Genomic DNA, 13,817 nt, shown 5'->3' on the forward strand with positions numbered 1-13,817 from the left:
AACAAAATAAGACAAAGACTACGCTCACTAACCAGGGAGAAATTTACAGTAAACGACATCAGACCCAAAACGCGAAGAAGAAAAAAAGAGACACAGAAAGCAGAACCTACTAAACTCTGATAGATATGTTTGCTAACTTTTCTATTTCTCTGCATAAGGGAAGAATACTGATGCCAGTTAACCGCTGTCGGCTCTGACAGGCAGGAGCTCATCAATCCATCATGCACTGGTAAAATAATTGACATTAAAGCCAGAATATTCTCTCTATTTTGAGAGTTATTAATACTATAAATCACCAATTTATATTTAATGTATGTTGCACAGAAATACACTACGACATCAAGTCAATCTATTGTTTGTTCATTGTGAACCTAACAGCATGCAACAACGCAGAAGAGCTTTTCTCTTATATCACACGTATACAAGCTTCTTTTTCCAAAATCCTTCAATAAGAAAATGCTGAATATTATTATAAATATACTATTCAATGCAATCTTTGAATATAAATACAGTGAATAATTTTTTTACATAAAAAATGAACAGCATATGAAGGTTCCAAACATGAATTTTCATAGTCGGAGCTGAAACACCTCTTGAAACCTTGACTTTGATTTGCTGGTAGGATTAACAGCATCACCCAAACACAGCCGGCGTCTCAGACAATATAACTCTGTGCTGTTAAAATGGAGCCGGTTGTTTCTACTGTCACCACATGCTTGTTCATTACAATAGATCGCTGCAAAGTCACCTCAATGTGGCCTTCTTCAAATAAACTCCGGCTGACCAAAATTGTCATTGTCAATTGTCATTATTGTATTTTTCTTTATAATCATATAATTTCTTTATCAATGAAATTGACTAGTTTTTTTTGTTTTTCTTGTACAAGTAAAATTATATGACAATCATTTTGAAGTGCTAGATAAATAAACAGAATAGTATTCAGTTGGCCAACATTAACGTTTGGACACTATGAGCACTTAAAGTGTCGAGACCAACACTGGAGACAGTGACCCAATAGATCGCAGTGGAGTAATATAAGGGGTGCCAGTGCTGCCAAAATTACTACCTTGAACCATAAAATTCGGTGTTGTGTTGGTTTAAGGGTCCAGAACATAATCCCTGAGGATAAAAGACACCAAATAACATTCTGTCATAATGAAAGATAAAATACAATAAACTCTTCTAATGATCCAATGCATCAGTTGTCTCCATCATGTTGGAGACAACTGATGGATTGTCTCCAACAGGTGGGTGAAATCTTGCTCTCTTACTTTTTTATGTATTCTTTCATTAAAATATCATCATGCAATACTTCTAGCACAGCTGCTGTAGATAATAGTGAGCATTACTTTGTAATTGTGGTGGATAGGGTGTTGAATTTTTCTGGGAAAACTTGTTTTCATATTCAAATTGTCTATTTGAACACATGATTCTCATCTAGAGTTTCCACTGTACAATTTGCCTAAATCTGTTATTTTGTTATTCCTGCTTCTTACCTATGTTTTTTATTTTATAATTTTTTTTTAATCTGGAATAAATCAGGAATCAAAATGTTTTTTTTCTACAAGCTCCACTTCAGCTTGACTTCAATGAACAGTGAAATCCTCTTGAAAAAACACGCACTTCCTGTAGAGCTAAATGTGTGTGTCTTTCGTGAGTTTATTAGTGTGCACAAGTGAGAGAGCACAGAGAGAGAGAGAGAGAGAGAGTCTCAGTCTGCCATTAACCAGGCTCCTGAGTTTAATTCAGACTTCACAGATTTGATCCAAACTCCAGACGGATAAAGAAACTCGCAGGATGGGTGTCCAGGTCATGTTCGTCGTCCTTTTCATGTTTTTAGCCACGGTGGAGTCTCTAAAAGGTAAGCACCCACCAGTTCTGCGACATCTTTATTTTTACCGTGAAGTTGAAATATTTATTTGTCTGGAGGTTGGACAAATACTTATTTCAGCTCTAAATATACTGTTTGCCATAAGCAAACCCTTTAGTGTCTTTGATCGATCGAAGTTTTAACAGAAATGTCTATAAACATTATGGACTTAAATAATTACAAATGTATTTATAAACTGTGTTTGTGGTTGAAGGAGGAGTCTCATTCTGGAGAGACAAAGTTACTCTGACCTGTCCAGGAAACGGAACATGGACGAATAAAATGGATAAAGAAAATGCTTTAAAACCTGGTGAAACTCATGAATTCAAATTTAAAGGCCAGGCCCAATATTATTGTGAATATGGAGAGGAAAAAATAAAATACAGCTTCTTCGTAAAAGGGAAGGGTAAGTAAAACCAGATTTCATTGTAAGGCCTTGTGCTCATACAGTGTTTGACTGATCACTTTTCTTCTCCAGCCTGTGAAAACTGCTTTGAGGTGGACGGATTCCTCTTCATGCTGGTGATTCTCGTGGATGTGATCGGGACTGCCGTGTTGATGAGGATAATCTATGTTTACACCAAGAAGAAACACCCGAATGTACCGATTCAAGCCCCACGAGGTAGGAATGAACAGATCTTATCCCAATTTCTGGGCCCCAAGTACTCATGAAGTCCTTGGAATTAATTCATATTTATTATCTTTATTTCTTTAAGCACGTAGAACCCGGCCTCAAGGAGACCAGTCTTCCGCCTATGAGGTGGGTATTATCAGGAACTGTGTTGCAAAATACAGTTTTTCTCTTCTTGTTGAACTAAAAGAAGCATCATTATAGTGATATGTTATGGTCTAATCAAATCCTTCAATCTATAGCTTTTTTTGTACAAGAAAAATGCTTTATGTATATATAATACATAATATCCTTCTCATTGCACCCTCAGCATCAAAATTATTATATTATGTGAGACTAATGCAAAATCATAGCAGGTTTACTGAAGTCATGTTGTGAGAAACACACTTTGTTGTTTGGTGTTTGATGAGAGAATTTTTATTAACTCTCTTACTGTAGATGTGATTTAAAGTTACATATACAATCAAAAGAAAAGTTTATTTAGCTTAACAGTTTTCTGTTGAGCTGAGTCAGCACCAAGCTCAGATTTTACATGGAGAAGCAGTTATTTCTATTAACACCAACTTGTGTTGAATTAAATTATTATATATGAAACAAAAAATATTTTAACCCTTCTGTAATTTATTATTGGGCACATTTTAAAATTCCTGCATGGTCTGAGTGTTTCCTCTATTTGAAAAAAAATTTTGATCAGTTGTGACACTTGAAAATTTACTGAGGATCAATCGCTCTTCAAAAAAAAAAACACACACATTTGGAATGCATTGAAGAATCAACTTTACAACCATTTCACTAAGACGTGGAGATGTTTTAGTGAAATGTTTTTGTTTTATTTTATTTAATGGGTCATTTATGTGTATTGGATGACCTACTTGAGGGTATTTATTTATTTATTTTTTTGTTTTATTATATTTATTTATTGGATGATTTGTGAATAGTTAATTACTTTATTTTAATCATTTATTTGTTGTTTGTTTGTGTATTACTGTAATTTATTGTTTTATTTGCACATGGTAACACATCCATATTAAAACTTATGTCTCGTCAGTCACTGAACCCCAACACTCAAGCAACGGAAACCTACTCCACTGTGGTGCACAGGACGGGGTAGATGGCCATCACCGACGAGGTCAGAAGAAAGCAAACATTTATAAACCGATAGCATGAAATAGCAAAACTTACCAGAACTTGTATTAGATTTATCTTCATTAAAACTGAACATTGTAAAATTAGTTTAAAATGATGAGTCATCTTTTGTGTGTTTCAATGTGAAATTGCAGCTGTTCAAAAATTGTGTAGCAAATAAGTTGTAGAGTTTCAAAAGCAGGATTGAAAGTAAAAAGTATATAATTTGTTCATGCATATGCAATTTATTATATGTATTTCTGTATTTAATTTTCTATATTTTTATGTTTTATTTTGCTTTTATTAAGCTAAAAACATTCATTTAGAGTAATAAAGTTTTTTATAGTGTCAAGGTAATGACACAGATAATTAGTTATTTTAATTTTCATCCAAAACGTTATTGAGAAGCACTTTAAAAAATGTTTATAATGAAGAGCTCAACCTTGGATTATTTTTCTATTTTCAGGAACAGCAATGTTATTCCATATGCATAAGACATTTCTTCATGTAAAAAAAAATAGGGAAATGTTAAAAAGATGTTTGCTATAATCCTTTTGAACAAAAAATAAATAAATAAAATTCAGCACTTTGATGCTAGTAAAACTTGTTACCCAAAAAATAGGAACAAACATAAAATTATTCAAATAAAATCACTATCCAAAAATGAAGAATTAAGATGTAAGGCTGACAGGATCATTTTGGAAGTTGCTAATTTCAGAGCTAATAAAAATATTAGTTTGAAATTATCAGATCTATTTGTGATAAAAGATGGAGTGTGTGCTCTGAAGGGCGACCTGAACCCACCCAAAAATGGTTGAGAGGTGTGTGATAGACAAACAGTGATTAGATAAAGGAGTCCAACTGCAAACATCTCCTGCTTTTCAATGCTGTGGAGTAAAAGCTAGAAGACCAGTTAGATAGTGAGCGTGGTACAGAGGAATCCTTCAAAGAAAACTACTTTTTTTATTAAGGATACTTTTTAAACTGTTTGATCGAAATATTATTTTCCTTTTTATTTTGACTTTGAATTGCAACTCTGTATATTTTATAATTCATAGTCATGTAATGACTGTAGGTTTTTATGGCTTCATGATATTGTTGCTTGTAATCTATGTAAAAGTAATAAATTCACATATTTACTGTAACATCCGTCTTTATTTACTTTTCCTTTTTCTTATATGAAGTTGGTTATTCTGCTTTTCTCTCTTACAAATAAAGGATTATTTGTTTTTCATTGAAAGACGGAAGTATTTTTGTTGAGTTAAACCACCAGGTGGCAGACATGTACTAAAAGATGCACCGATAAGCTTAATTTATACATTTTATGAGGATGCAGAGATGACATTTGTACACTAACTTGCACAAAACTCTTCCAAATACTTAACTGCCAATTTTATACATTATATAAATAATATTTTCTAATGTTTTATTTGTTTGCAAAGACAATAGGAGTATATTTTGTAAGTTTGGAGAGAGAGAGTAAAATGAAAGAAAACCAGAAAAACATTAATCCAGACTCACTCTGCATCTGTTTGTTGCATTTTAGGTAGAGGGTTTGAAGTAAGCCGCTTAGTGGGTGAGATGTGTCCCTGAACAGTTTGCATATCTAGAGTGAGGTTGATAAAATGAAAAGAACATGTAAACATTTTAACTTTGAAAAATCTCCTGGCCGAACATGATTTCCAGATAAACATAACCCAACAGACTTGAGGTGTAGCAACAAGAAAACAACCAGATGGCTCAAACAAATGGGACAAAGGAGCAAACGAAGTTATATAAATAAATAGAAGACACACTTAAGAACAGGAACAGAAAATTTAATAACACAAGATTTTAACATAAAGGGTAAAATATGTGCCATAAATGTATATTCATATATTCATAAACATATATTCATATGTTTATGACATAAATAATAAACTTAGTGCAATTATTTTACAGGGAATGGACAACAACAAAACATAAGTTTTTTCTCTGCACACGGTACTGCAGGTAGACTTTGTTTTATGGTTTGTGAATTCATCTTGAAAAAAAGGAAACACTTCCTGTGTGTGTGAGTGTGTGTGTGTGTCTGTGAGAGTGGATCTTCACTAGAGACAGTGTCAGTGAGAGAACCATCAGCTCCATTTTGAATCGTTCTGACTTTCTGAAAAGACAGTTTGATGTAAATCATATCTTTTTAGAGAGTTTTTACAGATTTGATCTAAACCTAAAAAAACATTCAGAATCAGACAATAAGGATTATTTAGGATGGTTGTTCAGGCTGTGTTCGTTGTCATCTTCATGTTTGCGACCTCCGTGAAGGCTGAAACAACAGGTAAATATGGCACAATTTTATATTATGTTGCTTTAGACTGTAGAGTTGGAGCATTTTAGTCTCTTTTGACTTAAAACAAAAGCAGATATTGTCTCTAGACATGGTATTTGTTAGCATCAATTCCATTTCCTGTGTTAATGTTCCTTTACTGCTTTTGATCTTGTTCTTTCTTACTATTTATCAATAGAGTCTAATAATACTTTTTTTTCAATTATAAGGTGTTGATTGGAACACTTTTGAGTAAAATGATCATAATATGGCTTAAAGAAACTGAAAAAATAAATCTGACATAAACATTTATATGAGAGCCTTTATCAGCTCTGAGAGCTTCCTGGTTCTGTGTGAGAAGTACTAAGAGGATGAAAACTTGGGTTTATTATAAGGTTATAAACTAAAACTTGTGCAAAGAGGTAACTGTATAACTGTGCAACTAGTTAAAGGAGGAGCAGAATTCTCGAAAAAGGAAGTCACACTAACCTGTCCTGGAGATGGAGCGTGGTATGAGGGACAACCAACAACTCCAAAACCTACAATACTTCCAAGAGGTTCAGAAAAGAAAATAAATACATATACATTCACATATGAACGCCAAGTTCTATACAGATGTGAACCCAATAGCAACATTTATTATTTCTATGTCAGAGGAAGAGGTAAGTAAAACATCTTTTCATTCTTTGCCACCTGTGTTAATTACAGAACTAACTCTTGTGCCATTCTTGCTTTCACCCCCTCCCCCCCGTTAGCCTGTGAGAACTGCTTCGAACTGGATCCAAAGCTCTTTGTGACGTTCATTGTTGTGGATGTAATCATGACCGCTGTTGTGATGATGATAATCTACAGGTGCTCCAAGAAGAAAAGCTCCGATGGACCGACCCCCTCCGTTAAACGTAAGGCTCTGTTTGTGTAATGCATGTCTCTTGATCAAAGTAGAAAGATTAAAAATGATTAAAAATGATCGCATTGAATCTCTTTATGTCCTCCAGCGACTCCGAGAGCTGGACATCGGGCTCCACATGGTCCATCTGAGTATGAGGTAAGTATTGTCAAAAACTTTTCAAGACAGACTGGTATTTTTTTGTTTGTTTGTTTAAAAAAATTAAACAAAAATATAATAATCACTTATTATGTTACACCAATTTTATCATTGCACATGACTTTAAATCATGCATGCAGTGATATTTTATACTTCAATTAAACAATCATATCCAAATTAGAAGATTCAATCATGTGAAACATTTTTGTCATCAGTTTGACAAAAAGAAAATAACATTTTGTTCACCACAGAGTCCCCAACAAGGTGGTCACTTCAGGAGGGAAATGTTTACCTTATCCAAAGGACAGAAAATAGGAAAATTTGTTTTTCTTTCCAAATTAATGCATATACAGGTGCTGGTCATAAAATTAGAATATTGTGATAAAGTTCATTATTTTCCATAATGTCATGATAAAAATTAAATTGTCATATTTTAGATTCATTGCACACCAACTGAAATATTTCAGGTCTTTTATTGTTTTAATTTTGATGATTTTGGCAAACAGCTCATGAAAACCCAAAATCCCTGTCTCAAAAAATTAGAATATTATGAAAAGGTTCTCTGAACGAGCAATAAAAATAATCATCTGAATCAACAAAGTAACTCTAAACACTTGAAAAAGATTCCTGAGGCCTTTAAAAACTCCCAGCCTGGTTCGTTACTCAAAACCGCAATCATGGGTCAGACTGCTGACCTGACTGCTGTCCAGAAGGCCATCATTGACATCCTCAAGCAAGAGGGTGAGAAACAGAAAGAAATTTCTGAACGAATCGGCTGTTTGCAGAGTGTTATATCAAGGCACCTCAGTGGGAAGTCAGTAGGAAGGAAAAAGTGTGGCAGAAAACGCTACACAACGAGAAGAGGTGACCGGACCCTGAGGAAGATTGTGGAGAAGGATTTTGGGTTTTCATGAGCTGTTTGCCAAAATCATCAAAATTAAAACAATAAAAGACCTGAAATATTTCAGTTGGTGTGCAATGAATCTAAAATATATGACAATTTAATTTTTATCATGACATTATGAAAAACAATGAACTTTATCACAATATTCTAATTTTATGACCAGCACCTGTATGAGTGTTCTTTGTTATTTAAGACTATGTAAAGTATTTATATGTTCTAGGCAGACAAAACAATCAAATCTATACTCAGACCCCAAACAAAAGATGTGGAATATTGTATTATCAGAAACTGTCCAAACCACAAATGCATTTTTTTGAAAGATTACAGTAAAGCGCCTTAATATTGCATCAATTTTGCATCAGGTGGTTATTTAACATCAAAACACAAACAAGACTGCAAGACTCCTGTACCGTCAAAAGACCTTCATCAACTTCTTACATGCTCCTTTAGAAAACTATTTGAAACCGGATCATTAAATTAAACAGAACTGTGTTTGGGCGTCAAGCAGAGTTTAGACCAACACTCTCTCCTGAATTATTTTTTGAGTGTTGGTCTAAACTCTGCTTGGGCCCCAAACACAGTTCTGTTTTGGGTCCCACATACTCCTGGACCAGCCTTACAGTCCAGTATCAGCAGATCAAATGATTATTGTAAGATTTATCCCTTCCTCACCCAACTAATTCAAAATGTATCTTATCTCCGGCTTCAGTTTTAATGTCAGAAAAGTTTACTTGATTTAACTCATCACTCCTGGATAATTTCTGTTAAATGATCCAGTAAATGGTTGGGATGAAAGGTTTGGCTTCATGTTACATGTTTTAGAAATGACTCACATTTAAAACATAAATAGGTTCCAAGATTAGGAGCAAGTTTACCAATGTTACTAGAAGTTACTGTCTTCCAGTGTAGTCTGGAAATAGGAAAAGGTAAAGACGTAGCTGGACAAAGGTTGTAGTTGTGTGTTTTTGGACAGGGCATTTGATACATACAGCTGCTTGGTGGTACTGAGGAAACTGAGCAATTACAATCTGTCTGAAAACATCAAAACATTTACTGCTTCTCTTCTATCAATATGGTTCAGAATGTTAGCTCTGTGACTCTATCTAGTGTCACAGAGATGTAAATAAAACAGTGGCGATGTATTTCACAATAACTAGAAAACAGAAGTCTGTCGCTCCCATTTATGTAGATCGTTGTCAAAGAATATAGGACTTGTTTTGGATCTACATTTATGTTCAAAAATCATATTGATACATTTTTTTATACTTTAAAATGCAGTTTGTTTTTAGGCGCATTGGAAATGCACTAAATTATGACACTGTAAAAATGTATTTGGAAGCCGTTTCTCTGATTAATTACTTGGGGTGTAACGATACTTAAAACTCACGAGACGAGACATGATACAGATTTTATTAGAACGAGACGGAAAGAGATTTTTATATTACTTTAAAGAAAACTTCAAAGATCAATTTTCACTTTAAAAAGGCTTCATGTGGCAAAATCTGCAGTTTTAGATTTTGCCTCAAACTCAACCATCTGATTTTCATTTTCTGATTTGTCTTCTTCTCTTCAGACTTTAGGACAGTTCTCGCACTACGCATGGTCTGCTGTTTGAGATTCCCCAGTTGTTATTGACAGAATGGAGTGTGATCGTTGCATAGCTTAACATACCATTAGATATTTATCCAGTGTTTTTTATAGTGATCCTATCTGCCTTTTTTTGCATCTAAACAACTTAGAATGCTACACATTATCCTTGTCTTGGATAATGTGTAGCATTCCAAGTTGTTTAGATGCAAAATATCTAACTGCAGTAGTATTATTTTGCATTTATGATTCCAACTGGAAACCCAACATGCAGCCCACAAATGATTTAGGTGTAGTTTGTGTATCTTCCATTCCAACTTCTTCATGCGAAGCCATAGTGACTGTAACTGGCAAGTGCTTACGAGATGGAATTTACCTCAACAAGAAATATTCTGAGATCTTGTTACTGTAATTAATTACTGTATCTTGTGTTGCTCTGAACAAAATGAGACAACAATAAAACCTCTAAAATCCCTGTACTACCAAGCCATAAAAGTGGTAGATAAAACGCCACTGAGTTACCATCACTGTTAAATTTTAGTAAGATATAAAACTTTAACAATTTAGTTGTGAGGCTTGTTTTCAAAATTGTGACTGTTACTGCTCCACCACTGAAAACCCAAGTGTCTTTCAGCGTTTGCACAGACAACCTTCTTAATCAAAACATTTAAGAATGGAATAAACCCCCAAAACGTCGAAAACTCTCTGCTGACCTGAGGTCTTTTCTCATGCTAGAAAAATGCTATTAGAAAACCAGCAGTTTTCTAATAGCAGCAGAAAACTATGATTACATAATTTAGTACTGTTTTAATTGAGATAATTTTATGACTTCTATGTATGATTTTAGACTGTATATTATCAACTTATGTCCTCAGGGATTACAGATAGAAGCTATTTTAAACTAAATCTGGTGCACAGAAGCATTGCCTTCCTGCGCTATTTTGTTCGATTCAATTCTCGCTAATAGCAGAACAAGGGGCTAGTTTATGGGGAAATTTTTCTGCCACAATTCGAGAGAGCACACATTTTAGCATCTTTCATTAACGTTTTTTTGCACATTAATTTGAAAGTCACTCTGATCCAACCATGTTACAAAATGTTTTCTGTTTGTTTTTTACAGACACTCAACCCTAACACCCGATCACAGGACACCTACTCTACTGTTGTGAACAGTGGCATGGTGAACAGGACCGGATAGAGACATCTCCTCTCCAATTATAAAACTCCTTACATACATCCTCACATGTTTTAATTTTGCTTTATTGCAAATCCCACATGTATTAAAGGTGCAGCCTCATACTGAAAAGAAGAAATGTGCAGTCCTTGTACATTATGCCAGCTTGAAGTCATTCTGTGGGTTCAAAACACATGCAACCCTAAAACATTAAAGCAAAAGCAGCAAACATTGTTGACAGTTGACACAAACTATTTTGTTCTACTTGTCTATTAAAACAGTTTATGCAGCATAAAACTGTGTAAACTGTCTTATGCCATAAACACACAATATGGCAGATGTGTTAAACATGAAGTTAATATGTTACATTGTAATGATTTTAAAAAGTATATCTTTATTTCTATGTTTCTGGGATTTTAATAGGTTTTGTTTCTATTCAGTTAAGTTCAGTTTATTTACATGGCACAACTCATGTCTCAAGGAAATTTACAACGAAATAAAACAGCGTAAGGTAAATTTAGAATATGTTTCAAACTAGTGAAGAAGTTTTTTATATGTAAACCTTAGGAAGAACGAAGGTGGACTGGTTTAATTTTTACCACTAATTAGAACTGTCAGTGTTCCCAATTAAAGGAATCTTGCATCTCTATCTTATACATACTATGCTCTGAATATTCAAACTTTTTATTAGCTTTAATAAATATCAAACTTGTATGATCAAACTCAAACAGTTACTTGTTTTATTGTTTTTTTTACTGTATTTGTGCTTTTGCTGATGTTTATATTGCACAAGCAGCAAGTTTTGTCAGCTGTTTTATTTTATTCTCTTTTTTCCTTCTTGTTTTTATATTTTTCGCTGTATTAAGTGTCTCTAATTGAAATAAACATGGGTAAACCTCTTCTCATTTTTCTTTCTGTGCACGGTTAGAAACGATACCGCGATGGCTCAACAGATGTGATCCATGAGGCGGTTTCGAATCCGCAGGTCATATCCGCAGTACACCACCTAAAGAACACAGTCACCACTAGTGTCTCTTCGTCTCTCTGCACGTCTCATGTAAGACAGACGTGATGGAAACATTCAACAAGTCTCTGTGTATTTCACATTATCAGAGATAGGATGGAAAGGTTGTGTCACATAATATTTCTGTTTTCTGTTTGTTCTTCCCAGCAGTGACAGAGAGCAGTTATACTGAATGGAAATGAAAACATGAAATGTGATGCAATAGTTCTCTGAAATGTAGATTTTTATTGATCACTACATTTATTGTAAAGCAGCTCATGTTGTGTCGCTTTGTGGAAACACTCCACCTCTTACTGCTCAGTTATCTTCATTTGCATCTGCTGTTTTTTGTGTGACAATGTAGAAATCTAAACGATGGTTTCTTCTGTGACACGGTGTCAAGTCAAACCGCTCCCACACACAGACCTACATCTGCTCATCTGCCTGTGTGAGAGAACATCCGCGCACCAGTGTAGACTCTCGTGTTCAAAGTATATGTATGCATGTGTGTGCGTGTGCGTGTGTGTGTGTGTGTGTGTGCGTGCTTTCAGGTAGAAGTTGGTTCAGTATGAGTGTGTGTGGGGGATGATCAGGGTTTGGTTTACTCAGCTCAGCTGTATAAAGCCGTCTCTCACTTCCGGTTAAATTATAAAGAAAAAAAGACGCGTTTGTTACCAGGCTGGAAGCTAACATGCTTTATTCTATCCTCCTTATAGACTCTGGTTCCTGCTGCCAGACTATTGAACTAACCCTGTAATGATGTTCATTTATCTTTTTCAGAAGCTTCTTCTGAAATCAGCTAGTTGGTAACGTCCTCTCCTCAGTTTCCTGTCCTTGCTGTGGCAGCACTGTCTGCTTATTAACATTTACTATTGCTCTTCTATCAATACGTGTTGTATATCTTCCTTATTTCTCTAAATGTAAACCCAAAACCTAAACAAGGCTTTCTGATTGGATGCCATTTATTTTTTTTCATAAAAATGTTTTTGTGGCTCTAGAAACTTTTATTCACAGGAAGAAGGGGAAGGCATGCAATAAATAGCCCAGGGCCGAGATTCGAACCGTTGAAAACTATGTTGAGGTCTGTAACCTAACGTATATGGTGCACCTGCCCTAGCACTGAACCATGTGTCTTAAAGCTGTTTAAAATACACAAGTGATCATGGTGTCTTAAAAATGTGAACAACTTTCAACTGACTGGACAAGGGTGGAAAGCATTTAGAAGTTTGAAAAATTCAATTAGCATCAATTTGAACATCACTCAATTTTCTTTATTGGTTGAGAGTAAAAGTGTTCAAAAGGAAAGACCTGTCGTGACTCGCCACTTTTTCCACATTTGATCAAAGTTAGAAGAAAATTATTATAAATTAGAAGAATCTCCATGAGGACACAGAGAACATTTCAGAAAAACAACACAAAATGTTCACAGTTTGAAAAAATATGGTTTCATACACTATATATGTAGACAAAAGGAATAGACTCAACAATTTGCAGTTTGTTTCTTCAATTTACAATGAAGAAATGTCCTTAGTGGGGGTGGGATTGGGAAGAAGACAGATCAGGGATAAAGTTTTGGAAAAGTCTCAATAAAACAACAAGCTGTGACAATTTTAAAGAACATTTTCAATCCATCAACCAAGAACTGGACGATTTCAGCCCATCAGTAAACCTTCCACGTCAAGACAAACCACCTAAACTGACAGGCAGTGAGAGAATAACATTAACTGAAAAAGCTACAATGATCTACACAAAGATGTAAGAACTGTCATCTGCTATGGAAAATGGAAAAGAACTCCCACCCCCCGGTCCCCCCCATGACAAGGCCAAAACTTAACTTTGTGATCCACATGCAAAACACTGTGTGACAGAAAACTAATTCTGCATATCAGCCTGGCCATCCCTACAGGTGGCGACAGCATCAATCTGTGGGGATGATTTTTTTTTTTTTTTTAAGAGTCCTTAAAGCAGCTCAGAGTTTATATACAACCCCTGGCAAAAAGTATGGAATCACCAGTCTTGGATGAGCACTCATTCAGACATTTCATGCTGTAAAACAAACTCAGATCAAAAACATGATACAATATTAAGGTCGTTCCAAAGTGCAACTTGTTGGCTTTCAGGAACACTCAAAGAAATGAAGAGAAAATATCAATAAATGCCCGTTCACCTAAAC

At 34.8% G+C, this 13,817-nt stretch overlaps 2 protein-coding genes across 2 annotated transcripts; both read left to right on the forward strand.

Annotated features, from left to right (window-relative positions):
- The first annotated feature begins 1,672 nt into the window (after positions 1 to 1,672).
- Positions 1,673 to 4,750, forward strand: LOC103154612 (T-cell surface glycoprotein CD3 epsilon chain-like). Its single transcript, XM_007575955.2, has 5 exons — positions 1,673 to 1,861; positions 2,085 to 2,276; positions 2,349 to 2,492; positions 2,587 to 2,630; positions 3,550 to 4,750. The coding sequence occupies exons 1-5, from the start codon at positions 1,798 to 1,800 to the stop codon at positions 3,610 to 3,612; spliced, it is 507 nt and encodes a 168-aa protein (XP_007576017.1). The 5' UTR covers positions 1,673 to 1,797; the 3' UTR covers positions 3,613 to 4,750.
- Positions 4,751 to 5,666: 916 nt separating this feature from the next.
- Positions 5,667 to 11,428, forward strand: LOC107833469 (T-cell surface glycoprotein CD3 epsilon chain). Its single transcript, XM_016662865.1, has 5 exons — positions 5,667 to 5,943; positions 6,378 to 6,593; positions 6,687 to 6,830; positions 6,927 to 6,976; positions 10,588 to 11,428. The coding sequence occupies exons 1-5, from the start codon at positions 5,877 to 5,879 to the stop codon at positions 10,663 to 10,665; spliced, it is 555 nt and encodes a 184-aa protein (XP_016518351.1). The 5' UTR covers positions 5,667 to 5,876; the 3' UTR covers positions 10,666 to 11,428.
- The last annotated feature ends 2,389 nt before the right edge of the window (positions 11,429 to 13,817 follow it).

This window comes from Poecilia formosa, unplaced genomic scaffold, assembly GCF_000485575.1.
Source record: "Poecilia formosa unplaced genomic scaffold, Poecilia_formosa-5.1.2 Scaffold393, whole genome shotgun sequence".
Lineage (NCBI taxonomy): Eukaryota > Metazoa > Chordata > Actinopteri > Cyprinodontiformes > Poeciliidae > Poecilia > Poecilia formosa.

Bases quoted from the DNA above. Each gene is read 5' to 3' on its own strand.
- LOC103154612 (XM_007575955.2), top strand. From the start codon at position 1,798: ATGGGTGTCCAGGTCATGTTCGTCGTCCTTTTCATGTTTTTAGCCACG. The intron at 1,862-2,084 runs GTAAGCACCCAC...TTGTGGTTGAAG, and splicing joins CACGGTGGAGTCTCTAAAAG to GAGGAGTCTCATTCTGGAGA. The intron at 2,493-2,586 runs GTAGGAATGAAC...TATTTCTTTAAG, and splicing joins ACCGATTCAAGCCCCACGAG to CACGTAGAACCCGGCCTCAA.
- LOC107833469 (XM_016662865.1), top strand. From the start codon at position 5,877: ATGGTTGTTCAGGCTGTGTTCGTTGTCATCTTCATGTTTGCGACCTCC. The intron at 6,594-6,686 runs GTAAGTAAAACA...CCCCCCCGTTAG, and splicing joins TTTCTATGTCAGAGGAAGAG to CCTGTGAGAACTGCTTCGAA. The intron at 6,831-6,926 runs GTAAGGCTCTGT...TATGTCCTCCAG, and splicing joins ACCGACCCCCTCCGTTAAAC to CGACTCCGAGAGCTGGACAT.